Genomic DNA, 14,843 nt, shown 5'->3' with positions numbered 1-14,843 from the left:
CACCAGTACTCAGTCTAATACAATACTACACCAGTACTCAGTCTAATACAATACTACACCAGTACTCAGTCTAATACAATACTACACCAGCACTCAGTCTAATACAATACTACACCAGTACTCAGTCTAATACAATACTACACCAGTACTCAGTCTAATACAATACTACACCAGTACTCAGTCTAATACACAGTGTGCATCATGTTTTTGCGTGGTCAAGTTCACTCATTGAAGGGGAATTGAAGTTAGCTGATGCCTTGGTTCGCTGCTGCCTCAGCTCTCACAGGAAGTGTTGGTCTCTGTCACTAGAAACTCTCAGTGAAGCCAGGTACGAGTGCAGCTACCACGGCCTATGTTGTCACAGAGGGAATAAGAGCACTGGCCCTTTAATAACATGGCACGCTATTAAACGGTCTCTGAACAAAACTCAGAGCTACAGACAGGACCACAATCCAGTGCTATAGCCCTTTCTCTCACCTGCTGCCTCCTGGGTACTGTAGTCAACGGTAGTAACTGTGACAGCTCTGTGGGTTGAGTGCCAGTGTAGTCATTGCCCCGTGGTGTCTTGGGTATTGTAGTTCGGATGTTGACTCCAACTCTGTCTCCATCTCTCTCTTTCTCTCCATATCTCCCTCTCCCTCTCTCTCTATCTCCCTCTCTCTCTCCCTCCCCCTCTCCCTCTCTCTCTCCCTCTCTCCCTCCCTCTCTCCCCCTCTCCCTCCCTTTTTCTCTCTCTCTCTCCCTCTCTCTCTCTCTCTCCCTCCCTCTCCCTCCCTCCATCTCTCTCCCTCTCTCTCTCTCTCTCCCTCTCTCTCTCTCTATCTATCTCTCCCTCCCTCTCTCCCTCCTTCTCCCTCCCTCTCTCTCTCCCTCCCTCTCTCCCTCCTTCTCCCTCCCTCCCTCCTTCTCCCTCCCTCTCTCTCTATCTCTCTCTCCCTCCTTCTCCCTCCTTCTCCCTCCCTCCCTCCCTCTCTCTCTATCTCTCTCTCCCTCCCTCTCTCCCTCCTTCTCCCTCCCTCCCTCCTTCTCCCTCCCTCACTCTCTATCTCTCTCTCCCTCCTTCTCCCTCCTTCTCCCTCCCTCCCTCCCTCTCTCTCTATCTCTCTCTCTCCCTCCCTCTCCCCCTCCTTCTCCCTCCCTCTCTCCCTCTCTCCCTCCATTCTCTCTTTTTCTCAGGTATTGGAACTCTCTGAGTAACCTGGTGGCATCGCTGCTGAACTCTGTTCGCTCCATCGCCTCCCTGTTACTGCTACTCTTCCTCTTCATCATCATCTTCAGCCTGCTCGGCATGCAGCTCTTCGGAGGCAAGTTCAACTTTGACGAGACGCGCCGGTCAACCTTCGACAACTTCCCCCAGTCGCTGCTCACCGTCTTTCAGGTAGGGAGAGAAGGGAGAATGATGGAGAATCTGTTTGGTTCTACTGTGCTCTATTAAAGTCTAGTTTACTCTACTGTACTTTATTATACTCTAGTTTACTCTACTGTACTTTATTATACTCTAGTTTACTCTACTGTACTATATTATACTCTAGTTTACTCTACTGTACTTTATTATACTCTAGTTTACTCTGCTGTACTATATTATACTGTAGTTTACTCTACTGTACTCTATTATACTGTAGTCTACTCTACTGTACTATATTATACTGTAGTTTACTCTACTGTACTCTATTATACTGTAGTCTACTCTACTGTACTTTATTATACTCCAGGTTACTGTACTGTACGATATTATACTCTAGTTTACTCTACTGTACTATATTATACTCTAGTTTACTCTACTGTACTCTATTATACTGTAGTCTACTCTACTGTACTTTATTATACTCCAGTTTACTGTACTGTACGATATTATACTCTAGTTTACTCTACTGTACTATATTATACTCTAGTTTACTGTACTGTATGATATTATACTCTAGTATACTCTACTATACTTTATTATATTCCAGTTTACTGTACTGTACAATATTATACTCTAGTTTACTCTACTGTACTTTATTATACTCCCGTTTACTGTACTGTACGATATTATACTCTAGTTTACTCTACTGTACTATATTATACTGTAGTTTACTCTACTGTACTTTATTATACTCCAGTTTACTGTACTGTACGATATTATACTCTAGTTTACTCTACTGTACTATATTATACTCTAGTTTACTGTACTGTATGATATTATACTCTAGTATACTCTACTATACTTTATTATATTCCAGTTTACTGTACTGTACAATATTATACTCTAGTTTACTCTACTGTACTTTATTATACTCCCGTTTACTGTACTGTACGATATTATACTCTAGTTTACTCTACTGCACTCTATTATACTGTAGTCTACTCTACTGTACTGTATTATACTGTAGTCTACTCTACTGTACTTTATTATAGTCTAGTCTACTGTACTCTATTATACTGCAGTCTACTCTACTGTACTCTATTATAGTCTACTGTACTCTATTATACTGCAGTCTACTCTACTGTACTCTATTATAGTCTACTGTACTCTATTGTACTGTGGTCTACTGTACTTTATTATACTCCAGTCTAGTCTACTGTACTCTATTATAGTCTAGTCTACTGTACTCTATTATACTGCAGTCTACTCTACTGTACTCTATTATAGTCTACTGTACTCTATTATACTGCAGTCTACTCTACTGTACTCTATTATAGTCTACTGTACTCTGTTGTACTGTAGTCTACTGTACTATATTATACTCCAGTCTAGTCTACTGTACTCTATTATACTCTAGTCTACTGTACTCTATTATACTCTAGTCTACTGTACTATATTATAGTATAGTTTACTCTGCTGAACTTTATTATACTCTAGTTTAGTCTACTGTACTATATTATACTCTAGTCTACTGTACTCTATTATACTTTAGTCTACTGTACTATATTATATTCCAGTCTAGTCTACTGTACTCTAGTATAGTATAGTTTACTCTACTGTACTCTTTTATACTCTAGTCTACTCTACTGAACTCTATTATACTCTAGTTTAGTCTACTGTACTATATTATACTCTAGTCTACTGTACTCTATTATACTCTAGTCTACTCTACTGTACTATATTATACTCTAGTTTAGTCTACTGTACTCTATTATACTCCAGTCAACTGTACTCTATTGTACTCTAGTCAACTCTACTGAATTCTATTATACTGTAGTCTACTGTACTCTATTATACTATAGTGTACTCTACTGTACTCTATTATACTCTACTGTACTCTATTATACTATAGTCTACTGTACTCTATTATACTCTACTGTACTCTATTATACTCTACTGTACTCTATTATAGTCTACTGTACTCTATTATAGTCTACTGTACTCTATTATACTCTATTATACTCTACTGTACTCTATTATAGTCTACTGTACTCTATTATACTATAGTCTACTGTACTCTATTATACTATAGTGTACTCTACTGTACTCTATTATACTCTACTGTACTCTATTATACTATAGTCTACTGTACTATATTATATTCCAGTCTAGTCTACTGTACTCTAGTATAGTATAGTTTACTCTACTGTACTCTTTTATACTCTAGTCTACTCTACTGAACTCTATTATACTCTAGTTTAGTCTACTGTACTATATTATACTCTAGTCTACTGTACTATATTATACTCTAGTCTACTGTACTCTATTATACTCTAGTCTACTCTACTGTACTATATTATACTCTAGTTTAGTCTACTGTACTCTTTTATACTCTAGTCTACTGTACTCTATTATACTCCAGTCAACTGTACTCTATTGTACTCTAGTCAACTCTACTGAATTCTATTATACTGTAATCTACTGTACTCTATTATACTATAGTGTACTCTATTATACTCTACTGTACTCTATTATACTCTACTGTACTCTATTATACTCTACTGTACTCTATTATAGTCTACTGTACTCTATTATACTATAGTCTACTGTACTCTACTGTACTCTATTATACTCTACTGTACTCTATTATAGTCTACTGTACTTTATTATACTATAGTCTACTTTACTATATTCTCAAGGTCCAGTCAATAGAGTAGCTGTAACTTTCTTGTTGTCTGTGGTGAATAGTTGTTGTCTATGGTGAATAGTTGTTGTCTATGGTGAATAGTTGCTGTCTATGGTGAATAGTTGCTGTCTATGGTGAATAGTTGCTGTCTATGGTGAATAGTTGCTGTCTATGGTGAATAGTTGTTGTCTATGGTGAATAGTTGTTGTCTATGGTGAATAGTTGTTGTCTATGGTGAATAGTTGTTGTCTATGGTGAATAGTTGTTGTCTGTGGTGAATAGTTGTTGTCTATGGTGAATAGTTGTTGTCTATGGTGATGGTGAATAGTTGCTGTCTATGGTGAATAGTTGCTGTCTATGGTGAATAGTTGGTGTCTATGGTGAATAGTTGTTGTCTATGGTGAATAGTTGTTGTCTATGGTGAATAGTTGCTGTCTATGGTGAATAGTTGTTGTCTATGGTGAATAGTTGTTGTCTATGGTGAATAGTTGTTGTCTATGGTGAATCGTTGTTGTCTGTGGTGAATAGTTGTTGTCTATGGTGAATAGTTGTTGTCTATGGTGAATAGTCGTTGTCTATGGTGAATAGTCGTTGTCTATGGTGAATAGTTGTTGTCTATGGTGAATAGTTGTTGTCTATGGTGAATAGTTGTTGTCTATGGTGAATAGTTGTTGTCTATGGTGAATAGTTGTTGTCTATGGTGAATAGTTGTTGTCTGTGGTGAATAGTTGCTGTCTATGGTGAATAGTTGTTGTCTGTGGTGAATAGTTGCTGTCTATGGTGAATAGTTGTTGTCTATGGTGAATAGTTGTTGTCTATGGTGAATAGTTGCTGTCTATGGTGAATAGTTGCTGTCTATGGTGAATAGTTGGTGTCTATGGTGAACAGTTGTTGTCTATGGTAGGTAGTCATTATCTATGGTGAATAGTTGTTGTCTATGGTGAATAGTTGTTGTCTATGGTGAATAGTTGTTGTCTATGGTGAATAGTTGTTGTCTATGGTGAATAGTTGTTGTCTATGGTGAATAGTTATTGTCTATGGTGAATAGTTGTTGTCTATGGTGAACAGTTGTTGTCTATGGTGAATAGTTGTTGTCTATGGTGAATAGTTATTGTCTATGGTGAATAGTTGTTGTCTATGGTGAACAGTTGTTGTCTATGGTGAATAGTTGTTGTCTATGGTGAATAGTCATTGTCTATGGTGAATAGTCGTTGTCTATGGTGAATAGTTGTTGTCTATGGTGAATAGTTGTTGTCTATGGTGAATAGTTGCTGTCTATGGTGAATAGTTGTTGTCTATGGTGAATAGTTGTTGTCTATGGTGAATAGTTGCTGTCTATGGTGAATAGTTGTTGTCTGTGGTGAATAGTTGTTGTCTATGGTGAATAGATGTTGTCTATGGTGAATAGTTGTTGTCTATGGTGAATAGTTGTTGTCTATGGTGAATAGTTGTTGTCTGTGGTGAATAGTCGTTGTCTATGGTGAATAGTCGTTGTCTATGGTGAATAGTTGTTGTCTATGGTGAATAGTTGTTGTCTATGGTGAATAGTTGTTGTCTATGGTGAATAGTTGTTGTCTATGGTGAATAGTTGCTGTCTATGGTGAATAGTTGTTGTCTATGGTGAATAGTTGTTGTCTATGGTGAATAGTTGTCTATGGTGAATAGTTGTTGTCTATGGTGAATCGTTGTTGTCTGTGGTGAATAGTTGTTGTCTATGGTGAATAGTTGCTGTCTATGGTGAATAGTTGTTGTCTATGGTGAATAGTTGTTGTCTATGGTGAATAGTTGCTGTCTATGGTGAATAGTTGCTGTCTATGGTGAATAGTTGGTGTCTATGGTGAACAGTTGTTGTCTATGGTAGGTAGTCATTATCTATGGTGAATAGTTGTTGTCTATGGTGAATAGTTGTTGTCTATGGTGAATAGTTGTTGTCTATGGTGAATAGTTGTTGTCTATGGTGAATAGTTGTTGTCTATGGTGAATAGTTATTGTCTATGGTGAATAGTTGTTGTCTATGGTGAACAGTTGTTGTCTATGGTGAATAGTTGTTGTCTATGGTGAATAGTTATTGTCTATGGTGAATAGTTGTTGTCTATGGTGAACAGTTGTTGTCTATGGTGAATAGTTGTTGTCTATGGTGAATAGTCATTGTCTATGGTGAATAGTTGTTGTCTATGGTGAATAGTTGTTGTCTATGGTGACTAGTTGCTGTCTATGGTGAATAGTCGTTGTCTATGGTGAATAGTCGTTGTCTATGGTGAATAGTTGTTGTCTATGGTGAATAGTTGTTGTCTATGGTGAATAGTTGTTGTCTATGGTGAATAGTTGCTGTCTATGGTGAATAGTTGTTGTCTATGGTGAATAGTTGTTGTCTATGGTGAATAGTTGTCTATGGTGAATAGTTGTTGTCTATGGTGAATCGTTGTTGTCTGTGGTGAATAGTTGTTGTCTATGGTGAATAGTTGTTGTCTATGGTGAATAGTCGTTGTCTATGGTGAATAGTCGTTGTCTATGGTGAATAGTTGTTGTCTATGGTGAATAGTTGTTGTCTATGGTGAATAGTTGTTGTCTATGGTGAATAGTTGTTGTCTATGGTGAATAGTTGTTGTCTGTGGGGAATAGTTGCTGTCTATGGTGAATAGTTGTTGTCTATGGTGAATAGTTGTTGTCTATGGTGAATAGTTGCTGTCTATGGTGAATAGTTGTTGTCTATGGTGAATAGTTGTTGTCTATGGTGAATAGTTGTTGTCTATGGTGAATAGTTGTTGTCTATGGTGAATAGTTGTTGTCTATGGTGAATAGTTGCTGTCTATGGTGAATAGTTTTTGTCTGTGGTGAATAGTTGTTGTCTGTGGTGAATAGTTGTTGTCTGTGGTGAATAGTTATTGATGTTGTAGTTTTCCTCCTTCATCTGTTGTTCCTGTGTGTGTTCTTAGATCCTGACAGGTGAGGACTGGAACTCGGTGATGTATGACGGCATCATGGCCTACGGAGGAGCGTCCTTCCCAGGGATGCTAGTCTGTATCTACTTCATCATCCTGTTCATCTGTGGAAACTGTATCCTTGTCAAGAACGGATGTGTGTCGGGGTTTTTCACACTGACAGGGGATAGGAGGCATTAAATCCAGAACCATCAGTAGGATGATTGTTCCCCTGTCAACCCAGTCCATTGTAATACCACTGGTATGGTATCTCATATGTTTCCTCAATGACTAGGAATAGTCTGAAATCCAAACCATATCAGGTGAAACAGAGTGATATTCAGTTTGAATTCCAGGCTACTCAAGTATCAGGGTTGATTGTTTGTTGTCAAGTCAACTCGTCACCCAGGTGTATTGTTCTACATTGTGAGTGATCAGCTGACACTTCATTGTTTACTATCTGAAGCCGTACTCCACTTCCTTGACTCCACCTCCTTGACCAGATATCCTGCTGAATGTCTTCTTGGCCATCGCCGTGGACAACCTGGCTGATGCTGAGAGTCTGACGTCAGCACAGAAGGAGGAGGAGGAGGAGAAGGAGAGGAAGAAGCTGGCCAGGTAATTTGCATGATGTGTGTGTGTGTGTGTGTGTGTGTGTGTGTGTGTGTGTGTGTGTGTGTGTGTGTGTGTGTGTGTGTGTGTGTGTGTGTGTGTGTGTGTGTGTGTGTGTGTGTGTGTGTGTGTGTGTGTGTGTGTGTGTGTGTGTGTGTGTGTGTGTGTGTGTGTACGTGCATCCACATCCATTCAAGTGTGTATGCCTCAGTGGTTTTGCTCCATTCTGACACAGAACGGCCAGTCCGGAGAAACGTCATGTCAACGAAAAGCCCCCGATGATCGAGGCAGAAGAGAAGAAGGAGGAGAAGATTGAGCTGAAGTCCATCACCTCAGACGGAGAGACAACCAATGCCACCAAGGTATGTCTCAGAGACACCTGTCCTTGTTAGACGCACCTGTCCTCGTTAGAAACACCTGTCCTCGTTAGACACACCAGTCCTAGTTAGACACACCTGTCCTCGTTAGACACACCTGTCCTTGTTAGACACACCTATCCTCGTTAGACACACCTGTCCTCGTTAGATACACCTGTCCTCGTTAAACACACCTGTCCTCGTTAGACACACCTGTCCTCGTTAGATATACCTGTCCTCGTTAGATATACCTGTCCTCGTTAGATATACCTGTCCTCGTTAGATACACCTATCCTCGTTAGATACACCTATCCTCGTTAGATACACCTGTCCTCGTTAGATATACCTGTCCTCGTTAGATATACCTGTCCTCGTTAGATATACCTGTCCTCATTAGATATACATGTCCTCGTTAGACACCTGTCCTCGTTAGATATACCTGTCCTCATTAGAATCATCTGTCCTTGTTAGATACACCTGTCCTCGTTAGATGCATCTGTCCTCGTTAGTTACACTTGTCCTCGTTATACACACCTGTCCTCGTTAGACACACCTGTCCTCGTTAGATATACCTGTCCTCGTTAGATATACCTGTCCTCGTTTGACACACCTGTCCTCGTTAGATATACCTGTCCTCGTTAGATATACCTGTCCTTGTTAGATATACCTGTCCTTGTTAGACACACCTGTCCTCGTTAGACACACCTGTCCTTGTTAGATATACCTGTCCTCGTTAGATATACCTGTCCTCGTTAGACATACCTGTCCTTGTTAGACATACCTGTCACTGTTAGATATACCTGTCCTCGTTAGATATACCTGTCCTCGTTAGACATACCTGTCCTTGTTAGATATACCTGTCCTCGTTAGATATACCTGTCCTTGTTAGACACACCTGTCCTCGTTAGATATACCTGTCCTCGTTAGACATGCCTGTCCTTGTTAGACATACCTGTCCTTGTTAGATATACCTGTCCTCGTTAGATATACCTGTCCTCGTTAGATATACCTGTCCTCGTTAGACATACCTGTCCTTGTTAGACATACCTGTCCTTGTTAGATATACCTGTCCTCGTTAGATATACCTGTCCTCGTTAGACATACCTGTCCTTGTTAGATATACCTGTCCTCGTTAGATATACCTGTCCTTGTTAGACACACCTGTCCTCGTTAGATATACCTGTCCTCGTTAGACATACCTGTCCTTGTTAGACATACCTGTCCTTGTTAGATATACCTGTCCTCGTTAGATATACCTGTCCTCGTTAGATATACCTGTCCTCGTTAGACATACCTGTCCTTGTTAGATATACCTGTCCTCCTGACTGGAGACACCAGTTGTAATCTAATATTATCTAGTCAAGTCAATACTTCACTTTACAGATTCAACAACATAAAATATGTTTGGTTTAGTTAGTATCAGTCTAATTCTTCATCTGTGAAAACACATGTCTACTCTACACAGGTGGCATGGTGTTTCCTTTTAAAAGTAGTGTCACTAGTTCTGTCCGTATTGAGTCTGATGTGGAGCCGTGTTACTGGGTTTTGACAGATCAACATTGATGAGTACCAAGCAGATGTGAATGAAGAGAAGAACCCGTATCCAGCTAATGATTTTCCAGGTGCCACTGTACCGGTGATAAAAAGTAAGCCGGACCTTTCTAAGGGCTGAACCACACCGGACAACAAGCAGGAGCAGAGAACCAAATCACACCAAAACATTGAGACTCCCACACTCAAATCAGGACATTCACAACATTACGTTGTTCTGGTTCTCTCTCTCTTTTGTCTGCTGTGCTTTGCCCCGTTGTTGTTAGAATGTTGTGTGAGGGGGTGTTGATGTTAGAATGTTGTGTGAGGGGGTGTTGATGTTAGAATGTTGTGTGAGGGGGTGTTGATGTTAGAATGTTGAGTGAGGGGGTGTTGATGTTAGAATGTTGTGTGAGGGGGTGTGTTGATGTTAGAATGTTGTGTGAGGGGGTGTTGATGTTAGAATGTTGTGTGAGGGGGTGTTGATGTTAGAATATTGAGTGAGGGGGTATTGATGTTAGAATGTTGTGTGAGGGGGTGTTGATGTTAGAATGTTGTGTGAGGGGGTGTTGTTGTTAGAATGTTGTGTGAGGGTGTGTTGATGTTAGAATGTTGTGTGAGGGGGTGTTGATGTTAGAATGTTGAGTGAGGGGGTGTTGATGTTAGAATGTTGTGTGAGGGGGTGTTGATGTTAGAATGTTGTGTGAGGGGGTGTTTATGTTAGAATGTTGTGTGAGGGGGTGTTGATGTTAGAATGTTGTGTGATGGGGTGTTGATGTTAGAATGTTGTGTGAGGGGGTGTTGATGTTAGAATGTTCTGTGAGGGGGTGTTGATGTTAGAATGTTGTGTGAGGGGGTGTTAATGTTAGAATGTTGTGTGAGGGGGTGTTGATGTTAGAATGTTGTGTGAGGGGGTGTTGATGTTAGAATGTTGTGTGAGGGGGTGTTGATGTTAGAATGTTGTGTGAGGGGGTGTTGATGTTAGAATGTTGTGTGAGGGGGTGTTGATGTTAGAATGTTGTGTGAGGGGGTGTGTTGATGTTAGAATGTTGTGTGAGGGGGTGTTGATGTTAGAATGTTGTGTGAGGGGGTGTGTTGATGTTAGAATGTTGTGTGAGGGGGTGTTGATGTTAGAAGGTTGTGTGAGGGGGTGTTGATGTTAGAAGGTTGTGTGAGGGGGTGTTGATGTTAGAATGTTGTGTGAGGGGGTGTTGATGTTAGAATGTTGTCTGGGGGGGTGTTGATGTTAGAATGTTGTGTAAGGGGGTGTTGATGTTGTTTTGTGTGTACCAATCCAGGTTTTGCCTTACCAATCCAGGTGTCCACGTTTGTAGATAAATGAAAAAGTTCAAATTCATATGGCTTTTAACTTTTTTACTGATGAATTGTGGGTAATTGTTATAGTATGGGGTAACTACAATAACAAACTGAAATAACTATACCAGGTTCATTTATACACAGCTCATTCAACTACTTCTCAACATAACTGACCAACACTTTCTCTCTCTCCTCTCCTCTTCTCCTCCTGTTTTCCCTCTTTCTCTCCTCTGTGGCCCTTGTAGGAGAGGAGGAGGAGCCTGAGATGCCGGTGGGCCCCCGGCCTCGGCCCCTGTCTGACATTCAGCTGAAGGAGAAGGCTATTCCCATGCCTGAGGCCCGGGCTTTCTTCATCTTCAGCAACACCAACAAGTAAGAGACAGCTCACCCACAAATATACTGAGAGAAGCAGTTAGAGTCTATGAGAGGGGTCCCTAAACACACCCCATCTGGCTGATGTCTGGCTGATGTCTGGCTGATGTCTGTCTGATGTCTGATGTCTGTCTGATGTCTGATGTCTGGCTGATGTCTGATGTCTGGCTGATGTCTGATGTCTGGCTGATGTCTGTCTGATGTCTGATGTCTGTCTGATGTCTGGCTGATGTCTGTCTGATGTCTAATGTCTGTCTGATGTCTGTCTGATGTCTGGCTGATGTCTGGCTGATGTCTGGCTGATGTCTGATGTCTGTCTGATGTCTGATGTCTGGCTGATGTCTGATGTCTGTCTGATGTCTGTCTGATGTCTGATGTCTGATGTCTGTCTGATGTCTGGCTGATGTCTGATGTCTGGCTGATGTCTGGCTGATGTCTGGCTGATGTCTGGCTGATGTCTGATGTCCGTCTGATGTCTGATGTCTGATGTCTGATGTCTGTCTGATGTCTGTCTGATATCTGTCTGATGTCTAAAGTCTGATGTATGTCTGGCTGATGTCTGATGTCTGTCTGATGTCTGATGTCTGTCTGATGTATGTCTGGCTGATGTCTGATGTCTGTCTGATGTCTGATGTATGTCTGGCTGATGTCTGATGTCTGTCTGATGTCTGATGTCTGGCTGATGTCTGATGTCTGTCTGATGTCTGATGTCTGGCTGATGTCTGATGTATGTCTGGCTGATGTCTCATGTCTGTCTGATGTCTGATGTCTGTCTGATGTCTGATGTCTGGCTGATGTCTGATGTCTGCCTGATGTATGATGTATGTCTGGCTGATGTCTGATGTCTGTCTGATGTCTGATTTCTGTCTGATGTCTGATGTATGTCTGTCTGTCTGATGTCAGATGTCTGGCTGATGTCTGATGTCTGTCTGATGTCTGATGTATGTCTGTCTGTCTGATTTCTGTCTGATGTCTGATGTATGTCTGTCTGTCTGATTTCAGATGTCTGTTGTCTGTCTGATGTCTGGTGTTCCATGTGGCTCACTTGGTAGAGCATGGCACTTGCCATGTCAGGGTTGTGGGTTTGATTGGATAAGAGCGTCTGTTAAATGACTGAAATGTCTGTAGGATTAGGGTTCTCTCTGATCTCTCTGTGCCCTGATCTATTGATCACTATTTCTTCTCTGTCTGTTTGCCTCTCCATCCCTCCCTCCCTCCCTCTCCCCCCTCCATCCCTCCCTCCCTCCTCCCTCCCCTCCTCCCTCCCTCCCTCCCTCCCTCCCTCCCTTCCCTCTCCCCCTCCTCCCTCCCTCCTCCATCCCTCCCTCCCTCCCTCTCCCCCCTCCCTCCCGCCCTCCTCCCTCCCCTCCCTCCCTCCTCCCTCCCTCCCTCCCTTCCCTCTCCCCCTCCTCCCTCCCTCCTCCCTCCCTCCCTCTCCCCCTCCTCCCTCCCTCCTCCCTCCCTCCCTCCCTCCCCTCCTCACTCCCTCCTCTCCCCCTCCCTCCCTTCCCTCTCCCCCTCCTCCCTCCCTCCTCCCTCCCTCCCTCTCCCCCTCCTCCCTCCCTCCTCCCTCCCTCCCTCCCTCCCTCCCCTCCTCACTCCCTCCTCTCCCCCTCCCTCCCTTCCCTCTCCCCCTTCACCCTCCCTCCCTCCCTCCCTCCTCCCTCCCTCCCTCCCTCCCTCCCTCCCCTCCTCACTCCCTCCTCTCCCCCTCCCTCCCTTCCCTCTCCCCCTCCTCACTCCCTCCTCTCCCCTCCCTCCCTTCCCTCTCCCCCTCCTCCCTCCCTCCTCCCTCCATCCCTCCCCCCCTCCTCCCTCCCTCCTCCCTCCCTCCCTCCCTCCCCTCCTCCCTCCCTCCCTCTCCCCCTCCTCCCTCCCTCCTCTCCCCCTCCTCCCTGCCTCCTCTCCCCCTCCTCCCTCCCTCCTCCCTCCCTCCCTCTCCCCCTCCTCCCTCCCTCCTCCCTCCCTCCCTCTCCCCCTCCTCCCTCCCTCCTCCCCCCCTCCTCTCCCCCTCCTCCCTCCCTCCTCCCTCCCTCCCTCTCCCCCTCCTCCCTCCCTCCCTCTCCCCCTCCTCCCTCCCTCCTCCCCCCCTCCTCTCCCCCTCCTCCCTCCCTCCTCCCTCCCTCCCTCTCCCCCTCCTCCCTCCCTCCCTCTCCCCCTCCTCCCTCCCTCCTCCCCCCCTCCTCTCCCCCTCCTCCCTCCCTCCTCCCTCCCTCCCTCTCCCCCTCCTCCCTCCCTCCCTCTCCCCCTCCTCCCTCCCTCCTCCCCCCCTCCTCTCCCCCTCCTCCCTCCCTCCTCCCTCCCTCCCCCTCCTCCCTCCCTCCCCTCCATCCCTCCTCCCTCCTCCCTCCCTCCCCCTCCTCCCTCCCTCCCCTCCATCCCTCCTCCCTCCTCCCTCCCTCCCCCTCCTCCCTCCCTCCCCTCCATCCCTCCTCCCTCCTCCCTCCCTCCCTCCCTCTCCCCCTCCTCCCTCCCTCCCTCTCCCCCTCCTCCCTCCCTCCTCCCCCCCTCCTCTCCCCCTCCTCCCTCCCTCCCTCCTCCCTCTCCCCAGGTTCAGGGTTCTGTGCCATAAGATGGTGAACCACAACATCTTCACCAACCTCATCCTGTTCTTCATTCTACTGAGCAGTATCTCTCTGGCAGCAGAGGATCCTGTCCGGAACGACTCCTTCAGGAACCAGGTGTTTATGTCTTACACACGCAGAGGCGCGGACACATCTACACACACACACACACACAGAGGCACGGACACATCTACACACACACGCAGAGGCGCGGACACATCTACACACACACACACACACACAGAGGCACGGACACATCTACACACACACAGAGGCACGGACACATCTACACACACACAGAGGCGCGGACACATCTACACACACACACACACACACAGAGGCACGGACACATCTACACACACACAGAGGCACGGACACATCTACACACACACAGAGGCACGGACACATCTACACACACACACACACAGAGGCACGGACACATCTACACACACACACACACAGAGGCACGGACACATCTACACACACACACACACAGAGGCACGGACACATCCACACACACACACAGAGGCACGGACACATCTACACACACACACAGAGGCACGGACACATCTACACACACACACAGAGGCACGGACACATCTACACACACACACAGAGGCACGGACACATCTACACACACACACAGAGGCACGGACACATGTACACACACACACAGAGGCACGGACACATCTACACACACACACAGAGGCACGGACACATCTACACACACACACACACACACACACACAGAGGCACGGACACATGTACACACACACACAGAGGCACGGACACATGTACACACACACACACACAGAGGCACGGACACATCTACACACACACACACACAGAGGCACGGACACATCTACACACACACACGCAGAGGCACGGACACATCCACACACACACACAGAGGCACGGACACATCTACACACACACACAGAGGCACGGACACATCTACACACACACACAGAGGCACGGACACATCTACACACACACACAGAGGCACGGACACATCTACACACACACACAGAGGCACGGACACATGTACACACACACACAGAGGCACGGACACATCTACACACACACACAGAGGCTGAATGTCTGGCGCTGAACCTCGCGCTGCTTTGTGACTACTTTCCC

General features: G+C 44.8%; 1 protein-coding gene across 4 annotated transcripts in view; it reads left to right on the top strand.

Moving 5' to 3' along the window:
• Positions 1-14,843, top strand: part of cacna1c (calcium channel, voltage-dependent, L type, alpha 1C subunit) — a 546,860-nt gene that overhangs the window by 455,681 nt on the left and 76,336 nt on the right. For all 4 annotated transcript variants that reach the window (XM_055905081.1, XM_055905080.1, XM_055905079.1 and 1 more), the window contains 7 exons: positions 1,177-1,378; positions 6,968-7,088; positions 7,456-7,570; positions 7,800-7,926; positions 9,473-9,566; positions 11,013-11,139; positions 13,691-13,820. In XM_055905081.1, coding sequence (XP_055761056.1) covers positions 1,177-1,378; positions 6,968-7,088; positions 7,456-7,570; positions 7,800-7,926; positions 9,473-9,566; positions 11,013-11,139; positions 13,691-13,820 — 916 coding nt within the window. The remainder of the gene's footprint in view (positions 1-1,176; positions 1,379-6,967; positions 7,089-7,455; positions 7,571-7,799; positions 7,927-9,472; positions 9,567-11,012; positions 11,140-13,690; positions 13,821-14,843) is intronic.

Source organism: Salvelinus fontinalis, chromosome 39 (genome assembly GCF_029448725.1).
Source record: "Salvelinus fontinalis isolate EN_2023a chromosome 39, ASM2944872v1, whole genome shotgun sequence".
Classification (NCBI taxonomy): Eukaryota; Metazoa; Chordata; class Actinopteri; order Salmoniformes; family Salmonidae; genus Salvelinus; species Salvelinus fontinalis.
The sequence above is the reverse complement of the archived record's forward strand: the minus strand, read 5'-3'. Positions and strand labels throughout refer to the sequence as shown.